At 43.2% G+C, this 16,872-nt stretch overlaps 2 protein-coding genes across 11 annotated transcripts in view; both read right to left on the bottom strand.

Annotated features, from left to right (window-relative positions):
* The window catches only part of LOC307209519 (uncharacterized protein), a 75,631-nt gene that overhangs the window by 13,892 nt on the left and 44,867 nt on the right, over window positions 1-16,872 (bottom strand). Inside the window, exon 1 of one of the 10 annotated variants that reach the window (XM_079964663.1) lies at window positions 13,015-13,043. The exons of the other annotated variants lie outside the window; for them this stretch is intronic. Within the exon in view, the coding sequence (XP_079820789.1) occupies window positions 13,015-13,027 (13 nt within the window). The 5' untranslated portion in view covers window positions 13,028-13,043. Of the gene's footprint in view, window positions 1-13,014; window positions 13,044-16,872 lie in introns of those variants that run through there. 10 annotated transcript variants of the gene reach the window in all.
* The window catches only part of LOC307209506 (uncharacterized protein), a 267,574-nt gene continuing 257,013 nt past the window's right edge, over window positions 6,312-16,872 (bottom strand). Inside the window, exon 9 of the mRNA XM_079964618.1 lies at window positions 6,312-8,011. The gene's annotated coding sequence lies outside the window, so the exon portion shown is untranslated. The remainder of the gene's footprint in view (window positions 8,012-16,872) is intronic.

Raw genomic sequence — 16,872 nt, 5'->3', positions numbered from 1 at the left:
TCCTTGCTTTAGCATTTCCTGAGGATACACCTGAAATTTGCTTTCACATTAGTTCGTCTGCTTGTTTAGCCTGAATAGGGGAGAGACATGTGTTGTTGCATCTGGGACACAGGAAGTGGTCCGGCTATGCAGATGCAGACGGGCTTTTCTTCTCCCTGCCCCCCCCCCCCGTGGGAATGTTCTCGTCTGTCTACATCCTCTGTTCACAAAGGTGACTTTTCCCTGAATTATTGTAGGGGGTTTATTTTCTTGACCCAAAGCCCCCTCCCCCAAAATGAAGGCAGCATCTGGATCCCAAGGAAGAACAGCTGCAGTCCTCCTGTAGCCTTATGAGGCATTGCCCTCAGGTGGGAAAAATATTGTGCCCGGGAAAGGGGAAATGGGAGTCAACAGACACTCAAGGAATAGTTTCGGAGAAAAAGCTTTATTTCTACCATCCATGAACTGGTAGAAGGAGCAAGTGTGATAACTCACAAACAAGCACGAGTTCACAGCCATTTGCACAGAGCATATATTCCCCTTCCAGTTCCCTCCCCTTTCTCCTCCTTCTGAAAAGTTCTGCCCCATGTCTCCTGAGCATGAACAGAAAGTTCCTGTCTTGGGACTATTTTGGACTGTTCCCAGGAAAAGGGGGTGAGAAACCAAAGGGGGTTTCAGAGTGTTCAGATATGTTTCATTCTCCTGTTCTGGCATAGTTCCCAGAAAGAAAGTTGCAATCTGGTTTTAACAAGGCCACTGGCCTTAGAAACCAAAAGGCTTTGAGATGCAAAGTGGCCGGTGCAGAGTGGCTTCGGGGACATAATTATATCTCTATAGAAACTGCAGAAAGAGACCTACTGGAACGTGGAATTAGAGTCACCAGAGTGCAAAGACTCAGTACAACTCCTGAAAACTGGATTAAGCCAACAAGTGGCTGAAAATTACAGGAATATAGAAAGACTATACAACCCCTTCTGGATTAAAAAAGAAAGACTCTATATTTGATTTTTGTCTACTCCCTCTTATCTTGTTTAACTTTGTCCTGTCTCTAATAACAACTATACTAATATACTAATTAAATTTGAGTATTCAACAATCCAAAGGTTTTTAGAAATGTAAATGGGATTTAACAATTTTGAGTGAATAATTGGAAATAGGCGAACTGAATTAAGATAACGAAAGCTATTATCTAAAACGGGGAAAAACGAAAGAGGATAAAAAGACAGGAAGATAGGAGAACAATTTACATAGCCTAGAGTGTCTCTGGGGTGGAGAATATATATACATATAAGGGGAAAAAATAAAAATAAAAAATAAAATAAGGATAAGTAAGATTGTGAGCCCCTTTGGGGAGAGAGAGACAACTTACAAGATGTCGTGGAGAGATGGTAAAAAAGTCGGAGGGACTCCAGGAGATAGAAAGGCATCCCGGCAAGAAGAGATTAAAGATCTAGACATTCTATGGCTAAAAATCAAAGAGGAATTCAAACAAAGAGAAATGCATATGGAAAGTAAGTTAGGAGAATTGCAGGAACAAATAGATAGTAAAATAGAAAGTGCTGTAGGTGAACTCACAAAAAAGATACAAGATCTGACAGTCAAATCAAAAATACTTGAAGAATAAAATAAAAGAACGCAGAAAAATTTGAGGGATCAAAAGAAAGAAACAGAAAAGCTAAAGGATGAAGTAAAAAACTTAAATAAAACACAAGATCAACTATGGGACAATTTGGCCCTGGCAGAGATGCGTCAAAAAAATCTTAATTTAAAATTCAGAGGGATTGCCGAAGAAGCAAATGAAAACGTAAGGGAAAGAATAGTTAAGGAACTAGCAAAATGGCTGCAGATGAAAGAGGAACAAGTAGCATACACCATAGAGAACGCATTTAGAATAAGAGGGAAACCACAACAAATCAAATAAAAAAAAACCCCGGGAGACTGCTTAGTAATTTTTAACACCATAGAAATGAAAAACACAATTGTAAGAACGAGCTTTAAAAAAAAGCTGATGATTGGAGATCGTCCAATCATCATTTTTAAAGAAATTCCAGTCAGGATTCTACGTAAAAGGGAAGGATATACACAGTTGACAAGTGTGCTGAAGAGAAGCACAATTCAGTATAAATGGGAATTCCCAGAAGGGGTTTCCTTCTATTACAAGAACAAAAAATTCAAGTTGACAGATACACATGAAGCAGAAAAGTTCCTGAGAAGGTACGAAAAAGATCTGGGTAGAGAGGAAGCAAGACAGCGAGGAGGTGACCTGGATGCGGGGGGGAGGGAGGCGGGGGGAGTGGAGTTGGGGGCGGGGGGGAACGGAGGAGGAGACGGAAGACACAAAATCGGAGGAAGAAGAGGAAGGAGAAGACAGAGAATCCAACAGAAAGAATAACACCAGATTTTAAACCAGAAACAAGGATAAAGCGCACGCACTATTAACCCAAAATGTCTCTCAAGTTTCTTTCGTGGAATGTGAATGGTTTTAATGATAAGCCCAAGAGAAATAAATTTGAAAAGATTATAAAGAAAAAAAATATTGATGTCATTTGTTGCCAAGAAACTCATGTTGCCAAAAAGCATAAGTATATTCTAATAAATAAGAAGTTGGGAATAGAATTCATCAATTCAAACTCAAAGAAAAAAAGAGAGGTAGTAATCTATGCGAAGGAGAAACTAGAACCCAAACAAATTTGCAAGGATGAGGATGGAAGAGTTTTAGGAATTCAAATTAACTACCAGGGAGAGAAAATAAACGTGGTAACAGTCTATGCCCCAAACTCAAATAGAATGGAGTTCTTTAAAAAACTGGAACAATCTTTATTAGAGCTAGACAACAATAAACTGGTCTTACTCGGAGATTTAAATGCGGTTCCGACGCCAGAACTAGATAGAAGTACAAGAAAAAAGAACATAAATCAAGGGAAACGACCAAAATCGTTTAATGATCTGGAAGAAAATCTGGACCTAATAGATATATGGAGATACAAAAACCCTACAATGAAGCAATTTACCCATTTCTCTGAACCACATCAGAGCTGGAGCAGGCTGGATCAGATATGGATCTCAAGAGAATTAATAATAAGAACGGAGAAATGCGAAATTCTACCCAGAACCTTATCGGATCATAGCCCAATAACATTACAATTAAAGTGGAAGATCCAAGGGTTGTACAGATGGAGAATGAATGACTACCTACTTGAAAAAGAAGAAGTGATAGAAAAAGCTAAAACTACCATAAAAGACTATTTTGACTTAAACATCAACAAAGGAACAGGTATAGACACAGTATGGGATGCTAGCAAGGCTGTGTTAAGAGGCCTCCTGATACAACAAAATACCCAAAGAAAAAAGGCTAAAGAAAAAAAAAGAAGAATTAATCCATCAATTGAAAGAATGCGAAAAAAATATGATAAAAAATCCAAATGACGATGGCCATAAGCAACAATATAAAATGCTCCAAACAGAATATTCGATATTAATAAGCCAAGAGGTGGAATGGGGAATAAAGTTAATGAAACAAAGGTCCTTCGAATCGGCAAATAAAATTGGAAAGTTTCTGGCATGGCAACTGAGAAAAAGAAGAAAACTTAGTACCATCAATAAAATAAAAGTTGAAGAACAAGTCCTGGAAGACCCCAATGAAATAAAAAAGAACTTCCTTAAATTCTATGAGAACCTATACAAAAGAGAAGAAGAAGATTTAACGGGCATCGCAAAATACCTAGAAGAAAATAGTCCCAAAAATATATCAGAAGAGGAAAGAACCGCCTTAAATAAACTCATAAAAATAGAGGAGATCCGAGAGGCAATCAAAAGGATGAAACTGGGGAAAGCCCCAGGCCCAGATGGGTTATCTGCCAAGTATTACAAGGTCCTAGAGGAATACATAACACCAGTACTGTGTGACGTAATCAACGAGATACTAAGAGGAGGAAAAATGCCAGCATCCTGGAAAGAAGCCTATATCACGTTGATCCCGAAACCAGATTCAGACAAACTTAACATCAAGAATTACAGACCGATTTCATTATTGAATAACAACTACAAGATCTTCGCAGATATAATGGCACACAGACTTAAAAAGTGTTTAACTAATCTCATTCATATTGACCAGGCCGGTTTCCTTCCCAACAGACAAATAAAAGATAACATTAGACATACAATAGACATTATTGAATATTTAGAATGTCATAATGAAATTCCCGCTGCTTTAATGTTTGTCGATGCCGAGAAGGCTTTCGACAATGTCTCCTGGGGTTTTCTGATAAAGTGCCTGGAAAGATCAGGGATAGATGGCACATTCCTGGAAGGAGTTAGAGCAATCTACACACAACAAAGAGCTAGATTAATTATTAACAATACCCTGACAGAACAGTTTGAAATAGCAAAAGGCACTCGACAGGGGTGCCCTCTGTCACCGCTGTTGTTTATCATGGTTTTAGAGATAATCACAAACAAGATAAGAAAAACCCCAGAGATCCGTGGCATAAAAATAGGAGCGAAAGAATATAAACTGAAAACATATGCAGACGATCTTATGCTGTCATTGGAAGAACCAAAAGAGAGCGTCGGCAAAGTGTTAAAGCTACTAGAGGAATTTGGAAAATTATCCGGATTTAAATTGAACAGAGCAAAAACCAAAATAATGACCAAAAATATGGAAGAAGAAACCAAAAACGATCTTGAAAGTCAAACTGGAATTAAAATAACTAAAAAAGTAAAATACCTAGGAATCTGGTTAACTATGAAAAATATAAATCTGATTGAAAATAACTACAAGAAAACATGGAAAGAAATAATGAAGGACTTGGATACATGGAATAGAATACATCTCTCATGGTTGGGGAGAATGGCGGCGATTAAAATGAGCTTACTACCTAAATTACTCTTCCTATTCCAGAATATACCAATAATTAGAGGAACCTCAATATTCAAAGAATGGCAGAGATTACTTTCTAAATTCATTTGGCAGGGAAAGAGACCAAGAATTAGATTTAAATTGCTCACAGACCAAAGAGATAGGGGTGGTCTTGCGGTTCCAAATTTGAGGTTATATTACGAAGCTGCATGTCTTTGTTGGGTAAAAGACTGGATTGTCATCAAAAACAAAAATTTGTTAGATCTAGAGGGGTTTAATCTAAGATTCGGTTGGCATGCCTATTTATGGCGAGACAAAGGAAGGGTTCATAAAGGTTTTTCTAATCACATTTTCAGAGGGCCACTGCTGGAAGTGTGGGAAAGGAATAAAAAATTGTTGGAGCAGAAAACGTCCTGGTGGTTATCACCAATAGACATTTTAACAATTAAAAAATTAAACATTGAGGGGGAAAGATGGACATATGAAGATTTACTAACCAAAACAGAATCTGGGTGGAGGATTAGACCTTACGAAGAAATAAAAAGCAAGCTGACTGGCTGGATTCAATACCATCAAATTAATTCAATGTGGAGGGAAGATAATAAGATCGGACTAAATGACAAGAAATATTATCAAAAATGTACAACCAGTTGCTTGAGTGGGACACCAAGGACGAGGAAGTAAAGGATGTGATGGTGAAGTGGGCGGTAGACCTAGGGTACAACATAGAGTTTGACAAATGGAAGGCATTGTGGTGTAAAGATATGAATTTCTCAGCATGCACGACACTAAAGGAAAACATGTATAAGATGATGTACAGATGGTACATAACGCCGGTAAAACTACATAAAATGTATAGAACGGGCGATAAACTGTGTTGGAAATGTAAGAGCAAGGAGGGCGATTTCATCCATACGTGGTGGACGTGCGAGATTCTCAAAAAATTTTGGGAATCCATCTATAATGAATTAAAAAAAATTCTTAAATATACGTTTGTTAAAAAACCCAAAGCCTTCCTGCTGGGGATAATTGGTAAGGACATCAAAGAAGAAGATAGAATCTTTTTTCAATATGCAACGGTGGCCGCCAGAACCCTCATAGCACAGTACTGGAAAACACCAAAAATCCCAACACTAAAGGAGTGGCAACTTAAATTATCCGATTATTTGGAGTTGGCTAAATTGACACAGAAAATAAGAAATCAAAGAAGTGCAAAATTTAACAATGAATGGGATAAATGTAGGATATATATGGAAATAGAGACAAGGGGAAAATCAAAATGTTGATCAGAAACACATATGTACTTACAGAAATCACAGTAGGCATGAGATAACGCTTACTACGTAAAAAGTTTTATTAAGGAATAGACACAGCAGATAGATAAACAAGGTAATATTTTCCGAAATCGAGATAAAGGGAAGTCGATCAATGTCATTTAAAGTTGTATGTATTTCGTGTTTTTCTTTTTTTCCTCTTTTTCTTTTTCTTTTCTTTTTTTTCTTTCTCTTTTTCTGTTTTTTCTTTTTCATTTTGTCTTTTGTACGTTTGTGAAATATATTTATGTCAAAATTTAATAAAAAAAGAGAGCGAGAGAAGCAAAGGACTCTGTTCTCCACCTTCGTTTCAGTCTTTTTGTTGCAGCCAGAGCAATATGCTTAGCTAATGCTTTTAGCCTTAGAGAGAAAAAAAAGCTTTGAGAGTTCCTGAGGCGAGGCTTGGAGGTCTGGCTGGGGGGGGGGGGATTCAGAAACAGTTTTAGGGTTTTTAGGGTAACCTGACTGTCTTTCTCCACTCCTGCGAAGTGGCCCCTCCCTGGCTTGGCAGAGAGGACAAAGGAGGACCCTCTGCTCCCCGACTTGGGGGTCTCCCCCATCAGGCATGATCTGAACAGGGACCCCCATGCCCCCTCCCTGCACCCCGGGTAGTGGCATAACAAGGTCAGGGGGTACCTGGTGTGGAAAAGTTTTTGTCACCTCCCCAATATTGACCTCTATTTTTTTGCCTGCAAAAATGTTTTGACTTTATTTCACATTTTCTTACAAAGGAATGTGGATTCTGGGCCTCTGATAACAAGTAGGCCACTGTGGAGAGATGCTTAAATCTACAGGATGCATTGTGTTTTGGCTTGTGTTGTTTTATTTATATTTATTCTTTATTTCATAAAATTTATTTTAAACAACCTGCAAAGTTGTTTACCAATACAAAAAAACAACAACAACACCACAGCAGTAAAATCAATGAGAATTAACAAGCCTACTTTAAAACAGAGAAAAGCTAAAATATTAAAAGAGATTAAAATTACTTCAGCTTCCTGAGCATCTGGCTATGCTTGCCTAAACAAGAATGCTTTTAGCAGGTGCCAGAAAAGAGTCTAGCAGAGGCACGCGCTTTATTGCAAGAGGCGGGGAGTTCCAAAGGGCAGGTGCTGCCACACTAAACAACGCAGTGCTGAAAAGGGGGTGAAAGGCAAGCGGCCAGCCTGGCAGGGTTGTGGAAGGAGGAGCTCCTGGGAGGAAAGGGGGTGCCAGGGAAATGCCATTCTTTTTTTTTAAAAAAATTATATTTATTAAAGTTTTAAAGGTTACACAAGAAAAAGAAAAAACACCAAATTAAACAGAAAACAAAACAATACATCACAATAAAAAAGAGCAAAAAAGAAAAATACAATTAAAACAAAAACAGTTCAAACCTTCACATAACTTATCTTTCATTTGATTGTTTCCTTGACCTCCTCACACCTCCCTTTTTTGTATTCTAGTTCTAAAAGTAAAGAGCCTCCGTCTCTCACTCCTCTTCCAAACGAGAGCCAGGTGTGTGTGTGTGTGAACATATAGAGTGAGGAGAGAAAGTATTTGATCCCCTGCTAGATTTGCTTTTTTGCCCTCTGACGAAGAAATGCCTAGTCCACAATATTAATGGTAGGTTTATTGTAGCTGTGAGAGACAGAATAACAACAGAGAAACCCAGAAGACAAAAGTCAAAGATTGATGATGAATTTTATTTTTTTTGGTTCTTTTTCCTACTTTTCTCTCTTTTATTTATTCCCAATATCATCCTGATCTCTATATGTAAATTAGCATGCAAGATGAACATTTTGCTCTTCTTCTTGTTGTCCCTCAATTGTTTTCGGTGCAGTCCCTCCTCAGAAGGCCCTATTTCGTTCCACCGTCTTAGCTTCCAGGACTCTGGCTTTCCTTTGTTTAATTAAAATTAAGACATGTAATGTATTTTAATGGACTGATATTTTCCCAAACCAAAGAATCTTCTGGAAGAGACCACACTGTGCGATAGATTTCACAGTTAATACTTGTTTGGTTCCTCTACAATCCAAGCTTGCTCCCCCTGAGCCCTAAGGGAAGCTTACAAAGATCAAAGATTCACCTTCACTTTTATAAACCCATATATGACAAAAGTCCATGCAAGCAGATGTGGTTTCCTGTGTGAAATATTCCCCAGTTGTAATCTGTCAGTTGTCTGCAGCCCCCTTTGAGAGGGACCCCTTTTTTCTAATGTGCCATCATTTGCACCATTTTAGCATCCCCAGCCGAAAAAATATTTAATCTTGTACAGTGGTGCCTCGGGTTACATATGCTTCAGGTTACATACGCTTCAGGTTACAGACTCCGCTAACCCAGAAATAGTGCTTCAGGTTAAGAACTCTGGGGTTGCAGTTTTCAGGCTTGGGGACAGGGTGGTGACTGTTTTTTGCACCAAGTTCTGTCCATAAACCCCACTGAGTACAATGGGATCTACTCTAGGTCATTACTGTGCAGACAATGCCAGCCTTATGAAGTGGGGTGAGGAGCAAAAAAAATGAAATGGAAATCAATGGAGATGTTTAGAAATGGGGCTTCTGGTTCCGGTCTGCCTTAATGGATCCTGCTCCCAAGATAGCAGAGATTGATTTTGTTGTTGTTGTTTAGTTGTTTAGTCGTGTCCGACTCTTCGTGACCCCATGGACCAGAGAACGCCAGGCACTCCTGTCCTCCACTGCCCCCCGCAGCTTGGTCAGACTCATGCTGGTAACCTCGAAAACACTATCCAACCATCTCGTCCTCTGTCGCCCCCTTCTCCTTGTGCCCTCCATCTTTCCCAACATCAGGGTCTTCTCCAGGGAGTCTTCTCTTCTAATGAGGTGGCCAAAGTACTGGAGCCTCAGCTTCACAATCTGGCCTTCCAGTGAGCACTCAGGGCTGATTTCCTTCAGAATGGAGAGGTTTGATCTTCTTGCAGTCCATGGGACTCTCAAGAGTCTCCTCCAGCACCATAATTCAAAAGCATCAATTCTTCGGCGATCAGCCTTCTTTATGGTCCAGCTCTCACTTCCATACATCACTACTGGGAAAACCATAGCTTTAACTATACAGACCTTTGTTGGCAAGGTGATGTCTCTACTTCTCAAGATGCAGAGATTGATAGCAAAGAATAAACAAGGAAGCTTTGAGAGTAATTGTCCTTGCAAGCTCCCCCCAGGGCCCAGGGGGGAGTGAGCTTCACTCACAGATTGTCTTGATACCTGGCTCTTGCTCCACCATGGAATCTGAGAGGCAGATTGCCTATTGGTAGCCCTCCTACTCGGCCATTAAGAAGCAGAGGTACTTCTGTTTATTAGAGTGAAAGTAGAACTAATATACAGACATGTGCTGGAACATAAGGAACAAGATCATAAACTGATACAAAGCCAAAACGATTCAAACCGCAAAAAAGACTTCCTTCGATGTAAAATATTTACTCTTTCTTTATATATATATCATGTTTGCAACATAAATGATTCAGCAGCACGCACACACGCACACACCCCGAATGCTAACAAACTGATAAAAAGCAAGAGGTGATAAAAGAGAATGGGATTATACTTCTGGATTACAATGAAAAAGAGAACTATGTGACAAAATTGAAATGGATTTAAAGTCCCAAAGTTTCACTGTATTCCTATGGAAGGAAATGGAGTTTGAGCTTTGATGATCGGCTAAGGCTTTGGCAGGACGCCAGATCGTTATTGAGAGAGTTGGAGAAGCTGGAGTCTTGCCAGAGCTTTGGTGGGACGCCAGATTACTCTCTATCTAGACTCAAACAATAACAAAAAAGGGAGAGAAGATGGCGTGTGACGCAGTTGAAATTACAGCCTCATTCTCTGATAAGACTGTATTTCAACAAAGTCTCTTCATATTTTCAAACAAGCTGATACCTTGCCAATAATAATTAGAGCCCTCCACAAAGGACCGCACCATTAAACATCAAATTCTCAAGTTTTTTTTAATATAGTTTCACTTGCATTCCATTTCTTTAATTGACTCTTTCTCCATGAGGCTTGCCAAATCATGAAGTAGCTGGTAGTACTGCAGTGTTTCATTCTATCATTGCACAGTGTGACACTGTGCCTTTTAATTGCCTAATTACCTAATGTATCATCGTGTGAGAACGGGAGCTATTTCTATCCCCTCTGGTGCATGAGTCAGCTCTTCGCTCTGTTGACTTTGTTCGGATATTTCCGTTCCACCTTAAGAAGGGAGCAGGTTGTTGTGTGACAGCCTGCGTATTTCCTGTTCACAGGATGTTTCTGTTTATGTATATAGCTTTTGTTTCTTCTCTCTCTGTGCCTGAACATCGAAGCAGGCAGTCATGTTTTTCTTTGTTCTGATCAACGCTGAATAAAGTTGTAAATAATGCTCTCCTGAGTGCACCTTTCGTTGTGCGAACTTTGCTGATAAGAGTGTGCACGAGCCCTGGAATGTGGCAAGCTATTTCTGCAGCTCATGTCGCTAACTGAGTGATACTGTATCTACGGGAGATCGATGGATCGCCCGGAATCGACGTGGGGTCATGATGGCCTTTGTCTCCCTGGCAGTATCCCAACAGACTTCTTATTTTCTTGATGCTGCATTCCAACCAGAGTCTGCTTCTGCTGTACTCTGCTACTATGGGCGAAGTTCCTCACCATTCGGACAAGTGAGGGAGGGCGTTGGCCCAACAGCACGAAGTATCAAAAAAGATGAGACGCTCACCTCACATCTTCTGTAGCAGAGCGACAAAAGTCCTTTCAAAGTCCGAATTCAAATCTTTGTTGAAAAACAGGAATGCTCCCGCTCATGGCATTGGCATCGGAGAGTGTCCAATTCGTGCAAACACCCAGCGCCCCTGCCTCCACTGCAGCGAGCGGCAGATATCGGACGACGTGCGGGTGAAGACACATCCGCCCCATCTCTGCGGGGTTCAACAGGGATAATTACCCCCAGATTCACCTTGTTTAATTGCACGACTGGGGTCCGGTGTCCTGGGAAAGCAGCCAAACGCCATAGGCCATCACACCGGAAGTCTTCTCCAAAGTCTTTTTTATATTTTCTCTCTGATAGTAAGAGCTGACAGTGAAAAGGAACTCTCTCAGAAGGGGGTGGACCTTCATTGGGGGGTTTTAAGAAGAAGCTGGATGGTCATGGCTGCTTGAAATGAGATTTCTGGAGGGGATTGGACTAGATTCTGAATCCATAATTCTATTCTTCACCCTGGTGTGAGATCTTAAATTGACTTTTGAACAAGTGAAATTTTATACACATTCCATGTGCTGATATGCTTTCAACCCTGTATGAATTATTTGGTGGGCCATGAATGAATCTTTTCCCACATTCCAAACACTTTCTCTCTTGTATGGATTCTTTGATGGGAAGTGAGATGGGTCCTTTGACTGAAGCTCTTTCCACATTCCAAGCACTGATAGGGTTTCTCCCCTGTATGAATTCTGTGATGAGAAGTGAGATTCCCCTCGTGACTGAAGCGCTTCCCACATTCCAAGCACTGGAAGGGTTTCTCCCCTGTATGAATTCTTTGATGGGAAGTGAGACTATCCTTCCGATTGAAGCTCTTTCCGCATTCCAAGCACTGATAGGGTTTCTCACCTGTATGAATTCTTTGATGGGAAGTGAGGTGGTAGCCCTTCCGGAAGCTTTTCCCACAATCGAAGCACATATAGGGTTTCTCCCCTGTATGAATTCTTTGATGGGAAGTGAGATCACAACTCAGACGAAAGCTCTTTCCACATTCCAAGCAGTGATACGGTTTCTCTCCTGTATGAATTCTTTGATGGGAAGTGAGACTATCCTTCCGACTGAAGCCCTTTCCACATTCAAAGCACTGATAGGGTTTCTCCCCTGTATGAATTCTTTGATGATAAGTGAGATTCCCCTCGTGACTGAAGCGCTTCCCACATTCTGAGCACTGATAGGGTTTCTCCCCTGTATGAATTCTGTAATGGGAAGAGAGTGCGGCACTTTGACTGAAGCTCTTTCCGCATTCCAAGCACTGATAGGGTTTCTCACCTGTATGAATTCTGTGATGGGAAGTGAGCTTGTGGCCGTCCCGGAAGCTTCTCCCACAATCGAAGCACATATAGGGTTTCTCCCCTGTATGAATTCTTTGATGAGAAGTGAGATTCCCCTCGTGACTGAAGCGCTTCCCACATTCCAAGCACTGATAGGGTTTTTCCCCTGTGTGAACTCTTTGATGGCAAGTCAGATCACCACTCAGACGAAAGCTCTTTCCACACTCCAAGCACTGATAGGGTTTCTCTCCTATATGAATTCTTTGATGGGAAGCCAGATGACCACTCAGACGAAAACTCTTTCCACATTCGAAGCACTTATAGGGTTTCTCCCCTGTATGAATTCTTTGATGGGAAGTGAGACTATCTTTCCGATTGAAGCTCTTTCCACATTCTCTGCACTGATACAATTTCTCCCTACTCTGTGTTCTTTCGTGTGAAGTTAGGCTATTCCTTTGAAGAAAGGTCTTTCTTTGATGGGAGGTGCACTGGGAGCTCTGACGGATCTTCTCTCCACACTCTGAATATTTATATGACTTCTCCGCTATGTGGATTCTGTTGTGCTCCCCCTTGTTCTTCCCTTCTAAGTCATCACCATCTGCAATGAAGAGAGATGCTAATTAGAGTCTCAGGAGGAAATGGGAGCTCCAGATTATTGAACAATGTTAATGAATGCTTGTGACAGAGGAAGAACTGAAGAGAATGAGATGTGAGGCCGTCCAATAGTTTTCACTGTTTTTGTTTCCTGGTATTAACTGAGATATTGCTTGGCTTTTATCTGGGATGGATATTTTTGTGGCTCAATCATGGAATCCACTCCATCTCTAATCACAACATGTTATGATCCAACAGGGATCCTTACTGAGAGAGTCCATGATCCCACGATTCTCCTCCTTGACTTCTCCTTGACCTCCCCTGGGTGAGTGCTTGAGGGCCTGCTCTTGCCACTTACCACCTGGCCCGGGGCGGGGCCTGAAGCCTCAAAAGGACTGCTCTGCTGCCCAGGAGGACTCCCCTGGGTGAGTGCCTGAGGGCCCTGCTCTTGCCACTCACCATCTGGCCCAAGGCGGAGCCTGACAGGCCTCACAACTATGATTGCTGTTACTGCTGCTGCTGTCCAGGAGGACTCAGGGGGGCGCAGAGTTCTTTTTAAAATGTTTTAAAAATTTTCTTCTGAATTTTTTATATGTGGGGGGTGGGGGTGGGGGTGGGGGTGGGGTGGATGTTTGGTTGGGCCTGGGAATTTGTTTGATTTAGGTGTTTTTGTAATTTTTACAGGTTCTTTTGTATTGTTTTATTGTTTTATTTTTAAAAAAGGTTTTATTTTGTTCTTAAGGGGAGGGGTCAGGGCTGCCAGGGAGTGGGTCCCAGCCAACAAAATGGCTGGGGCATGTTCCACAGGGGGGGATGCACTGGGACAACCGATCTCAGTGATCCCGGGTAGGAGGAGGAGTTACGCTAAGACCAGACCTTGTCGTTACAGAGGAGGCAGGTTTAGTCGTTGTCTGAGGACTATTCCTGCCTCCGGGTCTGGTCCTGACCGGACGGATACTAGAATCAGCAAGGGATACCCACATGACCTGAAGGTGCTGCTGTGCAATGCCAGGTCAATGATTCATAAGACCACTGCCATCCATGACCTGATCATGGATGGAGGATTTGACCTGGCATGTGTAACAGAGACTTGGTTGGATGAAGCAGATGGGCCTGTCCTTGCCGCTGCTTGTCCACCAGGTTTCTCTTACGCACAGCAACCCAGGTCATGTGGGCGGGGAGGGGGCGTTGCAGTGATTTTTAGGAAGTCATTAGTCTGCACCAGGCGTTCTATTGGGAAGACTCAGTTCTCTGAGTGCATGTTCTGGAAGTTGGGAAATAGGGGCAGTACAGGATTCCTTTTGGTGTACCGACCTCCCCGCTGCACCAAGGATTCCCTGCCTGAGCTGCTTCAGGTTGTGGCGGATGTTGTCCTGGAGACACCTAGCTTGGTCGTCCTAGGGGATTTTAACATCCATGCCGACAAGACCTTACAAGGGGCTGCTCGGGACTTCGTGGAAAGCATGGCCTCCGTGGGGCTGTCCCTGAATAAATCTGGCCCAACCCATAGCCACGGACATGCCTTAGACCTGGTGTTTACCTCTACGGATGTTGGTGATCTGACACTAAGTAAAAGCGAAACAAAAGAAGTGCCATGGTCAGATCACTTCCTGGTGCAACTGGACTTCTCCGCGACCCTTCCTCTCTGCAGTGAAGTGGAACCGATTCAGATGGTCCGCCCCCGCCACTTAATGGATCCAAATGGTTTCCAGAGAATGGTAGGGGATGTTTTATCCCATGTTGATGGCCTTTCAGCTGATTCCCTGGTGGCCCGCTGAAATGTGGAGTTAACCAGGGCTATTGACTGGCTCCGAAGCGCCCTCTCCGACTGCATGGAGCCTGGACAGCCCCGTGGTTTTCCACGGATTTGAGGGCAATGAAACAATCATTGAGACGGCTAGAGCGCCGGTGGCAGATAACTCATTCTGAAGCTGACCGGACACGGGTTAGAGCTCAATGTCGAGCCTACCAAGTGGTGGTAGCGACAGCGAAGGAGTCTTTCTTCACCGCCTCTATTGCATCTGCAGAAAACAGCAGCAGGAGACTTTTTCAGGTGGTTCGCAATTTAGCGGAACCACCTGTTACATCGGGGCCCAGCAAGGGCCACATGATCTCCTGCAATGATTTTGCAAAGTTTTTTGCAGATAAAGTCACTCAGCTTCGGGAAGAGGTAGACGCCACCGTGGGAGCAGAGCCGGAGCGGGAGAGTGCTAGAGTCCTGTCTAGTCAAATTGTGTGGGATCAGTTCCAATCTGTTACCTCCGAGGATGTGGACAGGCTGCTTGGACGAGTGAAACCAACCACCTGTCTCCTGGATCCTTGCCCATCCTGGCTTATAAAAGCTAGCTAGGAAGGGCTGGGCGATGGGCTTCGTGGGGTGGTGAATGCTTCCCTCCGTGAGGGAGCCTTCCCAGACCCGCTGAAAGAGGCGGTTATTAAACCGCTTCTTAAAAAACCATCTTTAGATGCGGCCACAATGGCCAACTATCGCCCAGTCTCAAATCTTCCATTCTTGGGCAAGGTGATTGAGCGAGTGGTTGCTGAACAACTCCAGGCACGCCTGGAAGAAGCGGACCATTTGGATCCTTTCCAGTCGGGATTCAGGCCTCATCATGGGACTGAAACTGCCTTGGTCGCACTGGTTGATGATCTCCGGCGGGCTAGGGACAAAGGTGAGAGCTGTTTCCTAGTTCTGCTGGATCTCTCAGTGGTGTTTGATACCATCGACCATAACATCCTTCTGGACCGTCTTGAGGGGCTGGGAGCTGGGGGCACTGTCCTACAGTGGTTCCGCTCCTTCCTCCTGGGCCGTGTTCAGAAAGTGGTGGTGGGGGATGAGTGTTCAGACCCCTGGGCTCTCACTTGTGGGGTGCCTCAGGGTTCTGTCCTCTCCCCCATGCTTTTCAACATTTACATGCAGCCACTGGGAGAGATCATCAGGAGGTTTGGGCTGGGTGTTCATCAGTATGCGGATGATACCCAGCTCTACCTCTCTTTTAAATCAGAACCAGTGAAGGCAGTGAAGGTCCTGTGTGAGTGTCTGGAGGCAGTTAGAGGATGGATGGCGGCTAACAGATTGAGGTTGAACCCTGACAAGACAGAAGTACTGTTTTGGGGGGACAGGAGGCGGGCAGGTGTGGAGGATTCCCTGGTCCTGAATGGGGTAACTTTGCCCCTGAATGACCAGGTGTGCAGCCTGGGAGTCATTTTGGACTCACAGCTGTCCATGGAGGCACAGGTCAAATCTGTGTCCAGGGCAGCTGTCTACCAGCTCCATCTGGTACGCAGGATGAGACGCTCTCTGCCCGCGGACTGTCTCGCCAGAGTGGTGCATGCTCTGGTTATCTCCCGCTTGGACTACTGCAATGCGCTCTACGTGGGGCTACCTTTGAAGGTGACTCAGAAACTACAACTAATCCAGAATGCGGCAGCTAGACTGGTGACTGAGAGCGGCTGCCGAGACCATATAACACCGGTCTTGAAAGACCTCCATTGGCTCCCAGTACATTTCCGAGCACAATTCAAAGTGTTGGTGCTGACCTTGAAAGCCCTAAATGGCCTCAGTCCGGTATATCTGAAGGAGTGTCTCCACCCCCATCGTTCTACCCGGACACTGAGGTCCAGCACCGAGGGCCTTCTGGTGGTTCCCCCACAGCGAGAAGCCAAGTTACAGGGAACCAGGCAGAGGGCCTTCTCGGTAGTGGCGCCCTCCCTGTGGAATGCCCTCCCACCAGATGTAAAAGAGGACAACAACTACCAGACTTTTAGAAGACATCGGAAGGCGGCCCTGTTTAGGGAGGCTTTTAATGTTTGATGTAGTACAGTATTTTAACAAACAGCAACATCTTTACCTGAACACTCCCCATCAGAAGTTATCTCAATCTGGTTGGTCTAAATTTAAATTTATACGTAAATCTCTTTCTTCACTTTGAACCCCCTCCCTCCCATTTTCATGATGAAACCAACTCTGTATTGTTTCTTTGGTAACAGAAGAGGAAAAATGACTATTACTCACTTAATCTAAGCACAACGGCCACAAGAGCTTCAGTCTAGGCATTTGGCTCTGCGATGTTGAATGTTCTCTGTGCTCTCCTGTTTCCCCTTTTTTTGTTTCAGTTGAAAGCAA

Source organism: Podarcis cretensis (assembly GCF_951804945.1).
Source record: "Podarcis cretensis genome assembly, chromosome: 2".
Taxonomy (NCBI): domain Eukaryota; kingdom Metazoa; phylum Chordata; class Lepidosauria; order Squamata; family Lacertidae; genus Podarcis; species Podarcis cretensis.
Note: the sequence above shows the minus strand (reverse complement) of the source record. Positions and strands in the feature narration are given on the sequence as shown.